General features: G+C 39.9%; 1 protein-coding gene across 5 annotated transcripts in view; it reads left to right on the top strand.

Moving 5' to 3' along the window:
• daam2 (dishevelled associated activator of morphogenesis 2) overlaps nucleotides 1-18,883 on the top strand; it is a 155,697-nt gene extending 136,814 nt beyond the window's left edge. For all 5 annotated transcript variants that reach the window (XM_074692581.1, XM_074692580.1, XM_074692579.1 and 2 more), the window contains 6 exons: nucleotides 794-962; nucleotides 3,491-3,598; nucleotides 4,176-4,236; nucleotides 6,584-6,715; nucleotides 15,036-15,206; nucleotides 16,078-18,883. In XM_074692581.1, the coding sequence (XP_074548682.1) occupies nucleotides 794-962; nucleotides 3,491-3,598; nucleotides 4,176-4,236; nucleotides 6,584-6,715; nucleotides 15,036-15,206; nucleotides 16,078-16,290 (854 nt within the window). In that variant the 3' untranslated portion in view covers nucleotides 16,291-18,883. The remainder of the gene's footprint in view (nucleotides 1-793; nucleotides 963-3,490; nucleotides 3,599-4,175; nucleotides 4,237-6,583; nucleotides 6,716-15,035; nucleotides 15,207-16,077) is intronic.
• Nucleotides 18,884-20,601: the final 1,718 nt, after the last annotated feature.

The following is a 20,601-nucleotide window of genomic DNA, read 5'->3' as shown; positions in this document are numbered from 1 at the left end:
TAAGTTTGCCTCGAAATGAAAAATACCTTCTGACTGACATGACCAGCTGCCAGGAATGGAAATAAAGAATGAGCAGAGCAATTATCCTCTGAGTTGGAGTATAGATTCAAGCTCCTGGATCTTTGTTGTTGAATCCCAGACCACAAGTGTTCAGTCATAGTCCTTTTTATTAATGTTACTTCATCATATACTCAAGATGAGACCACCCAGCATGTTCAACAGAATTATCCGAGAAGACAGTGCAGTTTGCCTCGCTGCATCCAGGAGAACTCTTCGAGCGCAGCCAGAGGATCTGTTCCCATGCTGCACACAGCAGAAAAGGCTGCAACAATAACAGAAAGGGTTTGGTTAATGATTTTCACATTCACACTGAGGTTTCCTCTGTGGAGGCAGGGAACCACCTGCACGTTTGCCAGGCATGTATGCTCTCACGGGGAAGAATCAGACAGCGCAGGCTGTGTTTGGAGCACGCTCTTCCTCCTGCTGTTTTATGGATGGCTGAATGGAATTGATGGGTTTCCCCACTGAGCTGCCCAGTTGTTGTGAGGAACACTGATCAATCATCATGACTGATGTTAAAAATGAAGGAGAGGATTGGAACCTTCGGGTCAGCTGAAACTTAAGTGTGTGTGTGTGTGTCTGTGGGGCTGAGTAGAGAAACAGAATGGAAAGGTATGGAGGGAAAACACACTTTATTATGTAATATAAAAGGTGATACACCGAGTGCACAAATATCAATCACCAACTATATGATCTCTCCAGCTGCTTCTTTCTCTTTCCATTTTCCATCCAGCCATCTTGAACGCGTCCAAGGAGGTGGTCCGGAGCAAGAGGCTGACTCAGATCCTGGAGGTGGTGCTGGCCTTCGGCAACTTCATGAACAAGGGCCAGAGAGGAAACGCCTTCGGCTTCAAAGTCTCCAGTCTCAACAAGATTGCTGACACCAAGTCCAGCATAGACAGGTGGGCCTTTAGCGTCGTACTCTGGAACAATCAATCAAGCGTGGAAAGAAAAGATGCTTCTCCTCCTCTGTTTCATAAACTCTGAGAATAACAAGTTACGGGCTCCACAGATGTCACACACATGCTGCAGGAATCAGCAGTTTCTCTCTTCCTCTAATATCTGTTCTCGATGAAGTCCACACATTTGTTTAGAATTTATATGATAATGTTTTCTTAGATCTCACATCTTACTGGCTTTAAATGTTGAATCAAGCATCACAGCTTATTGTTTTCCTGTCAGCAGTGTGACTTTCTCATGGCTTGAAATTATCAAACATACCAGGCTAAGGAGAAACTTGTTTTGCATGCAAGTGGTGTCTTAATAAGTGGGAACAGAGCTTCTGAAAGTTAAATGGTATTGGACTTGTGGAGCTGATGTCCTGTTGGGTTGGTTTGAATAATATATTTGAAAACTCTTTGATTGCATCAGTTTTGTGGCAGCCACATGTAGTGACATGGATAAAATGATGAATTATTCATCAACAGACCCTGATAGATTAGCAGGATGCTGCAGATGCATCCTGTGTTGCATTTCTGCAGAACCTGGACTCGGGCTGGACCTCAACAAACTACTGTGTTGACCAAAATATGGGATGGCCTCAATTATTCTTATTAATTTCTTTTCAATTTAACATATTTAATCTCAATATATAACCTTGTAATGCTGTGTTCATGTCCGGTAGGAAAATCACCTACTCTTCCTCTCCCTCACAGTTCCAAGGATGCATTTTGGTACCTAAACATGGTACTTTTTGATTTCACGTGAATCAGTACCCGGTACTTTTGACAGAGTTTGGTCATTACCTTCAGTCGGTACCTATAAAGGTACCTAATTCGGTACCCATCCCTACTGATAACCAAAATTTACTTTGATACTGTTTTTTTATTGAAATTCTGGAAAAATCATTGAAGTAATAATTACACAATCATAATCACTAAGATATATGTTTCAAATGCTGTTCTGATGACAGCTCTGGTGATGGGCATTTCCTGGCAGCTTTGAGGGCCACGAGAAGCTTTTCTTTTACAGTTCACATTTTTTCAGACGCTCTTTTTGGACGCGCAATTTTCGTACATTACGCTTTGTAACTTCACATTTTTTGTCTGCCTGACAGTCATTTAATGTCTCTGCTGCATTGACCATCATTATCTTAAAATTAGCATCATAACTCTGTCACAGTCGTCTGTTAACTTGCCCAACTTTTGGTCCACTTTCTCTGGACAATCACCATTTCATCTCGTGTCCATAGCTCTGATAGCTCCTCTCAATGCGTCTCTGCTGCAGCCACAGTGAGGTCACTAACTTTGCAAAAAGCTGGCGCTCTCTGCTGTATATTCAGGTCAACATGGTAGTCCCAGGGCTGTCAAGCACCAGGTTTTTGTTTTTTTGACCACCAAAGAACTGGCTCAAACAACAGGAAAAACTGTTCCAGAGTAGCACCTTTTCATTAAAACACATTTCTCAGGAACATTGTGTTTATTTGTATTTGTAAACTATGCACATGTTTTTTGACAAAAACAGATTTATTTAGTGACACAGTGACTTGGCTCTTTTGTAGATTTTGCCCATGGAAAATCAGCATCAGAAAAAATAGCTTTAGCTTCACTTGAGTGGAAACAGGGTCTGATGACTTGTAGTCAAATGCTGACAACATTAGGACTCAGAGGATGAAAATGACTCTGACTCATTTATGAATGAAGACTGGTTAAACTAATCATTATTTAATTTGGAGCAAGAGCTGACACGTGTTTTCTTACATTTGTATTTGCATGTTGTCCTGTTCTGCAACAGATCATGTCAGGTTTCCTAAAGAGGCATCATGAGCAGAGCTTTTTGCTTTCAAAGATTGTCAGTGAATCTGGACAGAAGCTGCTGGTGCAAAAAGCTTAATATGAAAAATAAACAAGGAGGAGGAAACAGGAAAAAGCTCAGTGAGGGCTCGATTCTGACTCAATGTTAAACTCAGACTTGAACATTGGGGACTCATGTTAGGCTTGTGACATTTGTAGCAACAATCCCTGTGAAAAGTGTGTAAGAAACAGTTTCTGGAACAGCTCTCAGATTGTTGTTGCAGCCTCCAGGCAGAGATGTACAGCTGATGTTCTTTGCAGAGTTTATATTTCCACATTCAGTTCAAACAGGAGTCAGAAAAAAGATTCAGGAAGTGGGATCATCCAAAGAGCCTGTGAATGCAGTGTTACTTCACTATAGTTTGACGTTCTTTTTTCAGATATGAGCTCAAACTCTGGTGAGATATCTATGTACAATATCTTTATTGCTCATAAGTAAAACGTGTTTAATGCAGTTCCTCATAAGATAGCAATGAAAGCTTTTCTGAGAAAGGCAAACAAAGAGCAAACAGTTTTAACTGCACAGAACATCCTGAGATCAGAGAGGTTAAAACATTAAAGATGAGCCTTTAATAACAGCTCTGCATGGTGTTCTGTTTCCTGGACGACTGTTGGTTTCAGCTTTTTGTCTTCAACAGGAACATCACCATGTTGCACTACCTGATCATGATCTTTGAGAAGAACTACCCGGACACGCTAAACATCCAGCAGGACCTCAGCAGTGTCCCGGAGGCAGCAAAAGTCAAGTGAGTGTGAAACTCTTCACAGCTGGGGGGGGGGGACATTTTGACCAGGGCTGTGTATTTATTTCAGCAGAGACAGGTGTCAGCTAAAACCTGACAATAGAGATGTGTCTTTCAGAGGTTGAACAATATCTGCACTCTTTAATGCTGCCAAAGATTTTCTTAGACCAGCCAGTTTTTGATATTTGTAAAATAAATGTTGTGTTTACATCTGAAGCCTCTCTATAATTTCTGTCTTATATAAAAGCTTTTCACTTTTACACTGTTGCAAACCTGCACTTTTCTATCTGATCTGCAGCTAGAACTTCAATCCCTGCATTTGCATCTTCCTTTATAGTGTTAGTTTCCTCCAGCTTCCCTAGCAGCACTTCCAGAAGTTTTTACATGGTGTATGGAGACCGTGCTGCAGGAGCTTTAGCGGTCTAAATAATGATGAAAGAACAGCTGTGATTGAGATAAATATCCTTGTCTCTAAAGGATTTGTGCTTAAGAAAAGGTAGACATTCATCAAAAGAAGGAAACTGAATCTTCTTGCAAACTTGAGTGCAAAAAGATTTGACATTTGTTTCTCTCGTTTTAGTTTGGCAGAGCTGGAAAAAGAGGTGCACAGTATCAAGAGTGGACTGAAGGCTCTGGAGGCGGTGAGTTGTGTGTTTTGTGTGTTTTTCTCGTGTCACCTCATTCTGGATCTTCCCATGTCTGTTGTGTTTCAAGCAGAGAAAGGCAGGGTGACGTGTTTAAATGCTGATGATGTTGAACACTGACTATAAACATGCACATGTTTTACTCTAGGGATGACAGTGTGTTTTTAGTGTATCCATTACATGTATCTGGAGAACTTGATCTCTCTTCCTCTGACCTTTGAACCCTCAATCTGTGTTTTCTACATCTATACAACCAAAGATGATATATCATTTAAAATGAGAAAGATGTGTTTTTCTACCAGATTTGCTGAAATAATTTCCTGAAGGTAATAGTGTAAACTTTTGGTCCAGGAGTGTGTTACACATTTATTTAATCCTATGTAAATAAATGAGACTGTGAGGAGAGATGAGGTCAGAGCCTAAAGATACAAACACTAACATTGTTTTGCTGCTGCACTAAATACTTTAAATCATCCCAAATGTGAGTTGTTGGACTGAAGGTGTGTAGTTTCCTAAATGCCTTTAAAGTTTCTGACTTGCCTGAAACACACAGTTTGTTGCAGGTTGATTAGTATAAATGTTTTTCTGTGATGGCTTTTCCTTTCTTTTTTGGACAAACTTCTTATTTTTTACTGACAGACTTTACAGATAAAAATCATCCTGTATTTTCAGGTTTTTATTTGTTATGAAAGCTAAAAGACAATGAAAAAGAGGATGAGAACTTAACCCTGCAAAAGCATCTTTTGTAGCTTCCACATGAGTCTTGAATTTTAAATATACATCCAAAAAAGACATTTACAGTAAGTCCAACAAGAGTAAAGAAGGGATAAGCCAATTATCAGGGCCGATATTTGGCATTTTGGGGCATATCTGTATCAGCCTTTTTCTCAAATCTGACAGCTGATATAAAACCCATTCTGAAACCCACAAAACTGTTTTGTTTTGACTCTGATGCTTCTCAGCACAGAATTTCTCCCTTTCTACCCTATGGAAGCCATAGATGGTCAAAACATTTAAAATCAGTCACGTAAAAACAAACAGAAAATTCATTTAACTGCATTACATGCCTGAACTCAAACTCAATTCTGTCCAGTTTTATTTTGGTTACATAGAACTTTTTGAAAACTTTATTTACTGTAGAAAACTTGAGCTATTTATATTTTTAAGCTTTCATTTAATTTTATAAAACATGCTGCTAAGCCTGGGAGCTGTTTAATAAACTTATGTTTGAAGGTATTTGAATGAAGTCAAGTGTTGGAGTTTGTATTTTTCAAAATTTTTTACGCCAATATTTTCACTTTGACTGCAAATGAATATCGGCTTTAAGTATCGGTTATTGGCCTCCTTGCCTAATAATAATCAGTATCAGTATTGGCCCCAAAAAATCCATATTGGTCTATCTCTAGTATAAAGGCAGCTCAGAATGATAGATAAATAGTACAAACAATAATGACAATATGGGATTAAAAAAAGTATTTTCCAGATAAAAAAACTCAAAACCATGATGTGACTTTTGACCCCAAAAGGGAGCAGATACTGTTCTTTGCCTTTGGAGTACTTTTGTCAACAGTCAAGATACTGCAAAGACAAAGTGCAGTGTCTACAGTTTTAGTGTTTTGATGTTATTTGCCCTACTGTTTTATTCATTTTACTTGTTTTAATGCAATGAAAAACCTCAAAGGGGGTATGAATCAAACCTGGCAACCCTACCAGTAAAGGCAGCTGCAACGCTAACTGTAGGAGTCTTTGACCTCCTTGGGGCAGATGTATGAGCACATGCACTTAATAACACAAAATGTCACTCCCTTGATTTACAAAAAATCACACTTTGGAGACCGGGCTGGTGATGAAATTGATTTTTTTAGTTTCTTAACTGAGAGGTGTACATTTTTAACCATCAAAGCATCGTTGGATCGTTGTGGAGTGGATATTGCCATCAATGAGGCAGTAAGGCTAAAATGTCAGTCTTAGTGTATTTCATGTATGCTAGGTTTGTTTACAGTGATATCAATCCTCAGGCTAGCTGCTTTAGCTGGCTTTCCGTCTCATGATCTCAGTTATTTGTGTTTCAGTGCGAGTTCAATCATCCTCCTGCCAGAGGATTTGTGCCATGAGAGCTTGATAAATTTTCTAGCATCTAGTTGTATTTGTTAGGTTTTTTTTTGTTTTGTTTTTTCGGACACAGAACATGTCTGAACCAGGTAACTGTGTCAGATGATAAGACAGATGACACAAAGCTCAACAGTCTTAACTCAGACTTGTAACGTGTGGTTAAGGCTCTTTGCCTTGGACAGTTTTGTCTTTGAATTTCACATTTTTCTCATCTGTTTTTTCTGCCCTCCAGGAGCTGCAGTACCAGCAGAGCAGGACGAGGGAACGTGGGGATAAGTTTGTGGCTGTGATCGGAGACTTCATCACTGTGGCCGGCTTCAGCTTCTCTGAACTGGAGGACCAGCTGAGTGAAGCCAAGGACAAGGTAGCTCTAAGCAGTGTGTTTAACAGAGACCAGAGCATTTAACCATGAGACAGGAACATATTAGGAGTTCATACGTCCATGTGGGTGGCTTTGATCTGTCCTTGTTGCTGCCAAACCCTCATGTCAGACAAAGAGGAGAAACCATGAAACCCCAGTGTGATGACTTCAGCAGCTCGGGGGAAACCCAGCGTTGACAGACTTCTATAGATTCCTCCCTGCTCCTGCCTTTGTCTTTGTCTCTTTGAGTTAGAGTTTTAAATCCACACTCTCCTCTTTGTACGAGGTGGACGTATGGCCTCTTGAACTCTGCTGGCTCCTGCTCTGATGTATGGTAGGAAAGTTGTAAGCTGAAGATATCAGTGGGACTGTGGAGATCCCAGAGTAATACAGTGTTGAAAAGATTAATGTGAACAGGTTTTTTCAGGCCTTTGCTCTGCTGTATATTTAGCATCATGTTGCTGATGCAGTGGAAGCTTTTTAGATCCAGAGGAGCACATTCTCCAGTTACATTAGCACAGATGTTACATTTATTTTGAGGCTCTTTTTTAAAATACCTGACATTTTGATACAAAATGTATTACTGGATACATTTCTCAGGAGGACAGGTTCCCAGACTTTTTACATCATGGAGCGCCATGTAAAATAAACACGGTATTACCATGGAATATTCCAGAGAAGACCTCTTTTTAACTGTTGCTTGCAGTTCAGAAAACAGAAGGGGAGATACAGTGTGAAGGGGTCCAAAGATTAGTCAGTAGTTGGTCAGAAATCAGTGATAAAATCAATCGCTGATTAATTTGTCGATAATGTTGTTGGTTGTGTTGTGCACATTTGTTGTACTGTTGTAGTGAGTTGCGCGTGCAACTTGGGTGCAGAAGCACTGTGGAGTATAATGGTTTGTCAACTGACATGGAGGAGTTAACCACTAAAAAACAAATTTTTAAACAAAATATCAGCACTTAAACGGATGGTAAACGGCTCCCAGGTTTGTGAAACAGCAGTGAGTGGACAGAAGAGATCAACAAGTGGACAGATATTAGGTAGACAGACGTTTTCAGCAGAGAAATCTGGTGTGTACCCAGAGAGGAATTTAAGCACAAAACTGTCACTCAATGCTCATGACTGCTTTATCCGTTGACACTTATCAGACTGTGACAGACCAGGACAAAAACGTGAGTCAATAAATCAGAAAACCTCTGAAACAAACAAAAAAAAGCACAAACTGCTGAGTCTGAGACCTGGTTCATAATAATAGAATCAGAAAACTACGTCCAGAGTTAAATATTTACCCGCAGACGTTGTTGGTGTTTCAGTGTAAAGTGTGACCCTGCTAACTGGTGACTCTCAGCTGTTAATCACTGATACTGTTGGCTGAGAGTCACCAGTTAGCATGGTCGCTATTAACTCCAAAACAGCGGTTGCTCTGTGATGATCAAAACTTGATAGACTTTGCCTCTGTTGTAGAGTATCATTTCCAAAAACTGACCACAGAACAACCGTACATTTTGATGCTGATAACAGGTTGAATTTAGTGTTTAACATGAAATATTTAGGATGACATAGACTGATAATCCCTCAATATGATTGTATGATGTATGGCTGGCCTAAGTGTGCAATTATTTTTGCAATTTGAATCTGAATTTCTTTACAGACAACCAAAAGACAAGGTACACAATGGCAATATCAGCAGTAAGAACAAGACCCCATTAAAAGTCTAAAAGTCAAACATAATGAAACAACACAATAATAAAAGAAACCCCATACTCACCTTCACTAAAAAGTGTTGCTCTAGAACTTAAGCAAAAAATTGAAAATTACAACCAAGTATTACAACAAGTGCAATGTGCAAATAAGCAATCGTAGCGCAAGAAGAGCATGAGCAACTCAAGGAATAATTCAAATCTGAAGTCTTTGAGTCCTCCTCATAGGAGCCCTAAAACGACAGCCAGAGGGAAAAAGCTCAAACTTGGTTTAAAGTGAATGATTAGGGCAATCCAATATAGCATTAACTTAATAAATTATTTGATTGTTTTGATAAAAAATGAACAGTCAACTATCAACAAAGACATTGGTAGTAACCTTAATGGAAAGTCAACACAATAACCAGACTTTTATTTTTAAAGCTATGAAGACTGTTCCTTACAAAAGGTGGTCTGAATTGAAAAAAAATATTTGTTAATACCTGATTGCATTTTTGCAAATGAGTTTCACCTCTTTCCCCTCAGTTATAAAAACATTTTTTCTGCAGCCACATCTCAAAATAAGTATTCTGTTTTTTCTTTTTTTTCTGGGACTACAATTGAAAACAAAGATGCTTTTGATAACACAAACCTTTCCTCGTCTCACTGTTGGGACTTTGTTTTTTATGCCATTATCCTCTGATGACATCATTTTACTGTTGTGATGTTTTGTTAGAGGTCACATAAACTTATTTAGCTAGCTCTGAATTTCTCAAGATTTCCTCTACGGTTTAACTCATTATTGTAGTGATTGCATTAAAATAATATGAATGACAATTTCCCTTATGTGAAATTACATTAAATGCCAGAAATCAACATAAGTTGCACAGAATGAAGCAGGTAATCTTCCAGGGGTAGTTGTGCCAAAGTCAGGAACCAGACAAAGAGAGACACACAGAGGGAGAAAGAAAAGAGGAAAAGCCCCTAAGTCTCACGGAGAGCCTCTGCCGTGCTAAATTATTTGTTTAAGGAGGAGTTTGGTGAAAAATTGGAGGGAAAATAGGCCAGTTTGGACGTCATGGGAAAAGAACGAGAAGAGGAAGGCCCCAATTTCTGCTGCGAAACAAAAGAACCTGTGTTCACGGGGCCAGACTCTGAACATACTCTTCTCCTAACATGACTCTGTGTGTGTGTGTGTGTGTCTAAGAGGGGTGTCTCTGAGCTTGTTGAGGCTCTGTGACACTCTGTGAGGTTTCCACTGGACGTGTGAGTGTGCGCTTGGTGTTTCGGTTTTATGTAGGTTAAAAAGGATGACTAATCAGAGCAAGTAGCCCAGTGAGACTCATAAAGCTCCATGGCAACAAATGTGTATGTATGCCTCAGAGAGAAACACACACACACCCCTCAGCAGACACCACTACATACATTAAAAGGATTACAGTTGTCCAAGGTCATGCAGGTTATTGGGACAGAGGTTTCCAGAGGAGGGAAGGGATTTTCATTTTCATCCTGGGAGATTGGTGGGGTTTAACTTTGAAAAACACCCACACACCCACATGTTCAGAAACAATACAGTGTAAGATTTAGTGTGGAGTCGAAAGCTAAACAAAGAATCATGAAAATACACATGGAAGTGCACTAAAGAGTAAAGATAAACAAAGCAGTTTAAACATGACAAACGAGAGATCAGGATTTAGGTTCTCATCAATCTTTGGAGTCATACCTCTGCTATGATGATGATTTATACCTCTGGAAACAATGGACAGTTTCACTGTATTCCAGAAAAAATGTCTTTCCCATGTACTTCACTGTTAGCAGTCTGGGAGGCAACCACAAGGGGAAACATTGGTGCTTCTAGTTTTTTATGTCCCTGACAAACTCCTGTTCATCTGTTTTTTATAGGTCTCAGTTTTACTGTTAATAGGAAGCTACACAGAGGTCTAGCTCTGGCTACATCCCGAGCTCTTCTTATTTACCCACAATTCATGAGTCAGAGGTTGGCTGAAATAATGAATCATGACTCAGATTTGTGAAGTCAAACTTAGTCAGGCCTGTCCTCAAGAGGAGAGGAAAATGTGTTTAAAAAAGAATGTTTATTTGTTTGACAGATTTTGGAATGATTGTTTTTATGCAGCCCAGGACACAATGTCAAGCTGATCAGTAACTCAAGAGTTTTTTTTTTTTATTCCAAACAGTTTAACTTCTACTGTATCAAGCTGCCTTTATTGAATGCCAAAAAGAGCAAGTTTAAGGTTGTTCTGTGTTGCACAGGAAGTGTTGTCTATAGACCAATATACTGTTTGTAAACAGTTATGGCAGTGCGTGAATCTTGGCAACAAAAATGCTGCGGAGTACAATGGTTTGTCAAGCGACGTGAGGGTGTTAACCACCAAAAAACTATTTTTTCTTTTAACCTAAATAACACCAATTTGACAGTCGGTAAATGACTCACAGCTTCATGAGAAATAAGTGAGTGAATGGACCATCATTAAGTGGACAGAGATCTTTGGTGGAGAAATGTAGCGTGTGCCCCAGAGAAGAGTTTCATCACACAGTTCAGTCAATATGACTGCATTATCTGTGAACACCTACTAGACTGTGAAGTATAAAGACATGAACTTGCGTCAATAAACCAGTAAACCACCCAAGCCAATGACCAGCACAATGACCACTGAGTCTGAGACCTGGGTTATAACACAGGAGCCAGAAAATGGTGTCCTGCTAGAAAACTGCACCAAATCAATTTTGATATTAATGGTTTGTATTTAAGATTACTAAAACTGGTTAATAGTTTGATACTAAAGGCTATCACAGTTTCACTTTGAACATAAAACCTTTTCCAGTTGATATATAGGTTCACTTATATTTACCCTAGATATTTAGTTCATATTTGGTCTTAACCTTGGCCCATAGTATCTTTTTCATTGAATACACAAAGTAAAAACTTGATTTAGAGTAGCAGCAGTTATTATTTCGTTGTGGTTACCTGAGGTTGGATCAAGAAGATACATTTAATAACACAGCCACAGACATCGCTGGTGTTTCAGTGTAAAGTGTGACCCTGTGAACTGATGACTCTCAGCCATAGACTTTATAAAGCATAGACGTAGTTTCCCCGACGTCACCCATCTGTTTCTGAAACGGAAAATGAAGCACATTGGCTATAGCGGCCATATTGGAAGTGGCAAGGGCTTCTCGTAAAGCTACAGGGTGCCTGTTGGTCACATTACCCTGATCAGTGCCTCTGATTGGGCGAGCTTGCGATTTTAATATCCTCTGAACGGCTGAGATAGAAAAAAAATCACCCTCCGTACAGTGGGTGCCGATAGTAAAATAAGCAACTCAGACAGGAGACGTTTTTTGAACCAGGGTCTAAATAGGTTAATTTCTGCTTTGAAAACAACTTTTTTTTCGCTTGGTGTGTATGTGACTTCCTGCACTTCTGGAGCCAGCCTCAAGCGAACACTCGAGAAACAGCAGATTTTAGCACTTCCGCATTGTCTCATATTTTTAGACCGGAGGTTTGCTCTCAGCCAATAATCACTGACATGTTCAGCACAGAGTCACCAGTTATTAGGGTCTAAAACACTGGATGCTCTGTAACAGTCAGAACTCAAAAGAAGTTGACTCCATGGTATAGTATCGTTTCTGACAACTGACCACAAAACAATCAGACATTTTTATGCTGCTGACAGCTTTAATTTAGTGTTTAAAAAATGCTAACTCATCTGAATGAATGGAGCTAAACGCCACTTCTGTTGACAAACACATGTGTATATCTTTGAAAATGTTGACTGTAAATTGGTTCATGGTACCTATGTGCACTTTCGGTTAAAGCATTAGCATTTAGCCACATTCAGGAATGCAGGAAACTTAAGACATTTTTTACCTGCAGACTAATGATGGTGATTCTATGTTAAGTGATAAATTTGTGCTCAATTTTCACACTTTTCAGAGTGTTTTCTACCTTTGGACTCATTAATAAGTCAGATTTTAAATATCGATATAAACAACAAAGGAATTAGTCTCTGCAGGACATCCTGGCTGCAGGATCTTTATGTTTTATTAGCAGCTCGGCAGCAGCTTATTTCCCACATGCCCTCTGTCGATGAAGCCTTCCTCTCACAGCTGCCAATCCATAATGCTCAAACGTCAAGCTCTCCTCAGTCTTGGTTAGTTTCTCTGGACAGTGAGGGATCAGAGGAAATCAGAGGTGGAGTTACAAGACTGAGATTCTCTGATGAAATTCATGTTCTTTGTGCTGCATTGCTAAAAAGATCTGCTTTACCTGCCCAACAATGAGCCAATCACAGCGCAGCAGTGTGTGACAGGGGCTAAATCTCCATGACTTCAAACTTGGTGTATGTGTGTGTGTGTGTGTGTGTGTGTGTGTGTGTGTGTGTGTGTGTGTGTGTGTGTGTGTGTGTGTGTGTGTGTGTGTGTGTGTGTGTGTGTGTGTGTGTGTGTGTGTGTGTGTGTACTCATTTAGTACAGACCCAGAGGGGACGAGAGGAAACCGATTTGACCAGACACATAATTACAGGAGGGGAGAGATGATGGCGGTGATGGTGGTGGTTGCCACAGTGACCAGCCCAAAATGACAGGATGATTTTGTATCCTCTGAAACAAAAAAAGAGAAGAGTTCAATCTCCTTCATAAAACAACACAGGAAGCTGAGAGTTCAAACCTAATTTCAAACCTATAAACTGGAGTGATCAACATGACGGCTGTTTGTTTGAGGATGAAGATGAGCTGCTTTAATTTATTTTGAGCGCATTAGAGATCAGCTGAAGAAAGTCAGGAGAATTAGAGAGTAGAAGGTCATGAAAGACATGTCACAAAGAGGTAAGGCCTGATGTTGAACCAGCAACCACATGGAGAATACAGGGTTCTGCTATATACTATATAAAATATGGATGTAGTCTCTGTGATGTCACACATCCATTCCTGGTACAGGGAACTGAAGCCAATCACGGATAGGGCCGTTTTAGATATGACGCCGGCTTTGAGCTTTCTTTCTAACTGCTATAGGGTGCTCATCAGTCATGTGAGCTGAGCTGTGTCTCTGATTGGACAATCAGGCGATCCTAGTATCCTATAAACTGCAGAGTTAAAAAGAATTAAAAAGAAATTTTGCTGATAGCAAAATTTGACAAAAGCCGCCTTTAAACATGGCTGTAAATAGGTTTTTTGATGCCTTATAAGTCTGTTGTCTGGACTGGGTGTGTACATGGTCTCTGGTCTTTCTGTAGCCAGTCTCATGCGGATTCGTCATGAACAGTGACTTTTAGCACTTCTGCACAGGCTTTATTTTTCTAAACCGGATGTTGCCTTATTGAGTTCAGCTCATCAACTCAAGTTTTAGTGGAAGCTCAGATTTTGTTTTGTACAAGTCTTATTGATGCCGCTGTTGGATTAAAAGCTAAATCCACGTAACTTTAAGCTAATCTAGAGAAAAAGGGCATTAAACTTTCTGGCTAACAGTCTGTGTTAAAGGTGTTAAGGATTGGCCACAGATACATATATTCCCCTGACAGATATTTAAAAAAATAAATAAATAAAAGTTTTTTTCCTTTCTTTTTTTCACCAGTAAACCTCAGAGACTCAAATCATGTCTTTATTTCATAAATAAATAAATGAATAAGAAAGAAAGAAATAAAAAAATGGAATTTTAATAAGGGGCCAAATGGTTATTTCATGTTTTTTGGAGCCAGATTGAAGTGGATACTTGGGGAACTGCAGTTTTTTTTGCACTCGTGCCTTGGTTTAATCTCTCAACACCAAAATTTGCTGCTTGTTTTCTTCATTCTTTAACAAAATTATCTACAGATCCAGTATTTTCCTCTAGAAACACACTGAAAGTAAAACAGAAAGTAAAACCTGACTGAGATTTCAAACTGTTTCATTTCACATGTGTGTATACTAAACACAGAGAAGAGGATCCCTTTGTAGCAGGTTTTATATCAAAAATGTTTCAAACACAGCATCAAACAGGGAACCAATACGCTAGTGGAGCCAACAGCATGAAATTACATGAAAAACTTGATCACACAATAAAGGATCATTTCTAATGTAATGTTATCAAGAAAAGGAAAATCTACAGAGTGTTTAGTCCAGCAGCAGATTTTAGGCACAGGAGTATTTCAGCTAATACAAAAACATCCTTTGAGCAACAGGAAGTTTTCAGTTTTGCAGTGTTTTCCCTCTGAATGCTGCAGCACAAAGCTGTATGTGTGCAGGAATGTAGAGTAGGTTTGGCTGCAGGCGTCTTCCTGGCACAGAGCAGTGGACAGCTTGGACTGAACAGGGTGGACATACGGTGCTCAAATCATGCAGTCATTCTCCCATTTTGTGCCTGACTGTGCGTCTGTCTGTGTGTGTGTGCTGCTGCAGTCTTTGAGACCATACAGCATTCAGCACACAGAGGAATTTAGGCAGAAACATGGATAAAAATGTCTCCTGTGTGTCTTCATGCATGAGGACAAACTGTGTGAGATCTGATGTATAACAGGGGTGTGATCATAGAGAATATCACTGACGTTTGAATCAGTTTTCATCCTTGTGCATTAAGCTGTGCACTAACTCGTTTTTTGCTTTTCAAACTGTAGAAATTGATTTACATGGCTGTTTTTCTGTCACAGTTTACCAAATCTCTGAAGCACTTTGGGGAGGACGAAGGGAGGATGCAGCCCGATGAGTTCTTCGGGATCTTCGACACATTCCTGCAGTCGTTCAGTGAAGCGCGGCAGGACCTGGAGAACATGCAGCGGCGCAAAGATGAGGAGGAGAGGAGGGCACGGATGGAGGCAATGGTGAGACACGTGTCTGTGAGAATGTCTGAAACACCTGATCCGGTGTTTCCCTTTACACAGCTCTCTAAACAGATGAGGGATGCTGTTTAGGGTGTAAATTTGTAGAATGTTGTGCTGATGAAAGCGAGTTTTTTCCTCAGTCTATCAAGTCTCTTTTTAGGATCTGAATCTAATTAGAATGCACTAGAAACAAAACAGCCCTGCACTAGTGCTGCACTCAGCCTCTCCACCTCCCCAGCATCCACCTGTAGACCCTGACAGGGTGGTCTGAGATATTATTCCATCACTCCTCAAATGTTTTCATGTAAATTTACCAGTAATACTGAGTAGGGATGGGTTCCGAATTAGGTACTTTTATGGGTACCGACCAAATTCTGTCAAAAGTACCGGGTACCGATTCATGTAAAACCAAAAGGTACCATGTTTAGGCACCTAAATGCATCTTTGTGACTGTGAGGGAGTGGAAGAGAAGAAAATTTTCCGTGCTAGACATGAGCACAGCATTGCAAGGTTATTTAACGAAGAATAAATATGTTAAATTGAAACAATGTAATTTTTTATTTTTTAAACAAATTGATATTTTTTACCACATAAACACAAAAAAGTACCAAAAAGTGGTACCGGTTGCCAGGTATCAGGCATTGGTACCGTATCGTTTCAAATGTGTAAGGTACCCATCCCTAATACTGAGGTCAAATCTTAGATGTGGCTTGGTTAGGCCGGCTTATCCAAAAAATGAAGACATGACCATATGCTGTTGAGACTATAATGGAGTCAAAGCTTTCTGTGAAATGATTTTTAGGGACTCCCTTTCCTTTACTATCCCCTCTGTGTCTTTTTTGTCCCCTAACTTTCTGTCTCCATCTTCCAGCTCAAGGAACAAAGGGAGCGAGAACGGCGAGCCAAGAAGACCGGGGCCGCAGACGAGGTCGGTGGGGAGTTCGACGACCTGGTGTCGGCGCTGCGTTCCGGTGAGGTCTTTGACAAGGACCTGAACAAGTTCAAACGTAACCGCAAGCGCTCCGTCAACCAGCTGGTTGAAGGCGGGGGCCGCGAACGTACTGTCACCAAGGTCAACTACTAAGTGGCGGTGAAAAAGGAAAAGAACACAACACTATAGACACCTGAACTCTGCCGTGGTGGAGCTCTCTGAACACCTTCAGTCCAGACAGAGGATGTAAATAACAGCTGGACTGGACATGTAGCAACATGTGTGGACAGCCACGCCACTTTGAAGGATGCAACACTCTCCTCTGATTGGTTTGTAAAGCTGTTTCAGCTTGTTTGTCCTGGATGGTGTTTCATCCCATGAGCTGATATGGACAGTAGGGATTGGTTAACCTATGGACAGATGGACAGATGGACGGACGGACCACTGTGACACATTGTCCCATATCTTTCAACCATATCCTTTTAACACTGTGTCTCCATCGCCCCTTCTTGTCCACTGCTCTATGAAGCTCACAAACCTTTCTCTGTTTCTCAGTAACTACCTTGGTGCTGAAGAACTTCTCTCTTTAGCGGCTCAAAAACACAGAGGCCGTTCAGATCCACCCGTCACGCTGTAAATAGACTCACGGCCGAGAGAAAGGATGTGGAAAAAGTATACAAGGATTAAACAGAAAAAAAGGTGGAGCCTCAGACATAACCTCCATGGTCATGGCTGTTCCTAGATAACCACCTTTCCCAGAATGCTTTGTTAGCGTCTGAAATCAGAGGGAAGGACACACGACAGCGCTTCAACACAGAAGTCAAACAAACGGCCTCCTCCAGCACACAGCATTCCTACGGAGGAGAGTCATTTCAGAGGACACACGTCTTCTCCATCCACCCGACAACACGATGACTGTGCCACCAGAGTTGAGCCGCACCTTCACTCTTCAATGGTTTCAGCGTTGTTCTGGCATGAATCAGTGCCAAAGCAAAGAGAAAAACACAAATGTAAATGTATTAACAAAAAACATACTGCAATTAGGCGTTGATATATATTTATATTCAGATGCAGACAAGCTAATTGCAAAGATGTAGAGGGTTTTTTTATGTTTTCATGGCATTTGGGGGTTTTGTACACACGATGCATTATTTGTTGGTGTTGCAAGTTCACTTTGCTGTTGAAGTAAATTTCTATACATTTTGCGCTTTATGTAAAAGAGATAACTGCTTGACCTTTTCACACCAGTATTTGTTGTTTGCACTGTAGCTTTTCTGACGAACTTTACACTCGATGGTTCCCCACAGGCCTATCTCCCGGACGAAGTCCTCTCTGTACTAAAAATAACTTTATGTATAAAAGATAATGAAGGAATGCCACATATGAATTAAAATTTAAAGGCATACTCTGCAGTCCGTTTACAGTGCTCTCCCTGCTCAGCTGTCAGCATGCATTGCTCACATCTGAATGTGTTACATAGCTACATAGCAGATCTACAGGGGCTTTTAATAACTCTACTCCATTCTCTCTCCAGGATCTTATCCAGTGGTGCTAAAGCATGTGGCTCCTGGACAGCCACCAGTCCACTTTAAGAGTTAAACCAGGGATTTGATACGAAGATTCAGCCTCATTATGGATATTCCTGAGTGTTTTTATCCCAGCTGACGTTGTAATCTCAGGCCACACCTTGTAATAAGTCTGTAAATTCAAAGTCAGAGTACAACAGAGCACTTGAAGGGCATATAAGATATAAAAGTGGCTCGATGATAAAGTTGGGGGTTCTCTAAAGGTTGTATGTTGACAGAAAACGGCCTCAGGGAGCTTCATATGAAACATTTAAATCTTCCTATGAAGAGCTGTCAGCCCGCGGCTTGCTACAGGAAGTGTGCCCATTAAGATCAAGAGAGAGAAAAAGAGATGAAGATGAAAACTCTACCGTTCACCAAATTCACATGGCGGCCATGTTCCTCTGTCACCACACTCAGGGTAGATCAAGAAGATATATGATTAAAATGATGAGGGTGCTATTTTTAAACGCATAAGCATCAGACAGCAGCATCTGACATCAAAGATTATTCTCAGAGGAAATAGTTTAACTTCTTTTCAATGCCACATACTTTGTAACACTATAAAACAGAAATGTTTACAGTCATTGAATCCAAATCAAAGCTCTCCAAGAGAAGCTTGGTGTTGTTCAATTTGAAGTGTGGCCCAGATTTTCTTCAGAGTTACTCGATCTTTTGTAGTGTTAGCCCCGTTTCCACCAAGTTGTCCGGTATGGATCAGTACAGTTTGGTACGGGTTGGATCGGTGGAGCCTGATCCTGTTTGATTAGAGTTAAATGATTTAAAGACAATATATTAATAATGTTGGTGAAAAAACAGTCCCAAATCGCTGTCTTCACAGTACATGCCTTTGAGGCTACAGGCTTTTTTTGAATCAGCAGATCTGAAAATATTCCTCTACACATGTTATAGATTCACTCTTAAAATTAAAGGAATGTCTTTTATTCATATGTGGCGCTAACACTTTTTCATATTAGAATGTAACACAGGAGGATAGAGCTGCTTGTGTGTATTTGGTGAAATTTTGGGGAGATAAGGAAAAAGATTGGTTTACATTTTATTTAACGAGTCATCTATGAACTTCATAGGCTACATTTAAATAAAGTCTGCATGTAAGTACACTAATTGCTTCATGCATATCAAGTTTCTTTGAAATATCCTGGTATGTATATATATATATATATATATATATATATATATATATATATATATATATATATATATATATATATATATATATATATATAATTTCTTTCTTATTTGTCCTAATTCATCCATTTTATCTCTGTAGCTGTCTGTCCAGAGGTGAAGTACAAACATCAGATGTTAGGGTTTTTTTTTTTTTTTTTTTTCCTAAAACATAGATACTGTGTATAATCTCTTCTGCCGCCTAAAAAGGAAAAGAGGAAATAGACCCTGAGTTCAGTCTGTGAAAAAGAAAATTCATGTCATTCAGTCACAGCTGACACATTTCTCACATTGAACCAGAAAATGTTTCCTTAGCACTTGACCCAATAAGCACTTGATGTTCAATTAAAACGAGTCCCCGATAATAAGCTCAGTTTTCCTGTCATTCAGTGTTTGAAACTCACACACACTAGTGAATGTCACAAAGGTGTCTACAGTACTTCAGGCTTCCAGTGTGTGTTTCTGTGGTAGTTAAATCAAACACATTTTATTTTCACCTTGAAGTGCCTCTGACCCCAGTTTCACACACTTATCATTCCTATTTTTATGTTTTAGTACTTGTGACTTCCCAACAAAGCATGTTCTTGAAGCTGACAGGCAGAATTGGCGCCCTCTTCTGGCTGCAGACATTATACAGTACAGAAATTAATAGCTGTGTTGATGTTCCCAGGTGTGCAGCTCCAGAATTGTTCGGTCATTTCACAAACACAATATCCACGCAGGAGGTTTTCTTTTTTTTCTTTTTTTTTCAAAGTGAGTAATGAAAAGCTGATGAGAGGTTGATAACACAGTAAGCGTGCAGAGAGGATCTTTGATTTAAGAGATTAAGTGGTAAACCAAATAGATTGAAACATAAAGACACTTTGAGAAACCCTAAAGATCCCTTTTGTCTTAAGTGGAAAATGACTCATGATTGCTTATTCTTTAACCAACATCTTGTATATTTGAGCTGTTCTATTTCCTGTCCTCTGCTCCTTCGTCTCCAAGTTAATCAGAGATAGTATACCAGACTTTGGCAGACCCTTTAAACTTTAATCTCTTCAGAGCTTTAACCCGTATTGTAGTGCAGACTATTTACTGAGAGGTATTGTGACATTGTCAGTATTATTACATGTTTATGTTGTTCCACGTGTGGATGTTTATTTGGCCATTGACTGGCTGATTTCAGAGTGTACAGATGGAAATCAGAGGAATGAAATTAGTAGCTTGTTCAATGCACTTTTTATTATGGGACATTTCCATTTGCAGCACCATTTAGTGAGGGCTCAGGCTCCTCCAAACATCAGAAGGGTGCAACAGAAGAACGGTGCAAAAAACAGTGTGAAGAAGAAGAAGACGAAGAGAGAGTTAAGGGCAAGTGAGCTTGGGCGCTTCGGCTGGGCCGCTGGAAACATTAATATTCAGTCCGTAGGAAGGCAGAGGTGGGATGAGTGAGGACACAGAGGTGACACACGTGAAACAGACACCTCACATGCTCGGGTGTGTTAGAGAATAAAAAGGGTGATGATTTTCTCTCCATCATTTCTGTCACTTGGTGTCGACCTGCATGCCGAAACAAGGTGCACAAAGAGTGATGTGTTCAATTTAACCTTGGAATAGAAAACTGCCTGCAATATGAAACACAGCTGTTACACCAGTTTGTACTGCCTGAGAAAAGTTGCACCCAGTTTCAGAGGTTGTATAATTGTGAGGAGTCAGTATTTTTATGGTT

Source organism: Halichoeres trimaculatus, unplaced genomic scaffold (genome assembly GCF_033239565.1).
Source record: "Halichoeres trimaculatus isolate MK-OKI-2021-1 unplaced genomic scaffold, fHalTri1.1 fHalTri1_scaffold_17, whole genome shotgun sequence".
Taxonomy (NCBI): Eukaryota; Metazoa; Chordata; class Actinopteri; order Labriformes; family Labridae; genus Halichoeres; species Halichoeres trimaculatus.
This window is presented reverse-complemented; position numbering and strand designations above follow the sequence as displayed.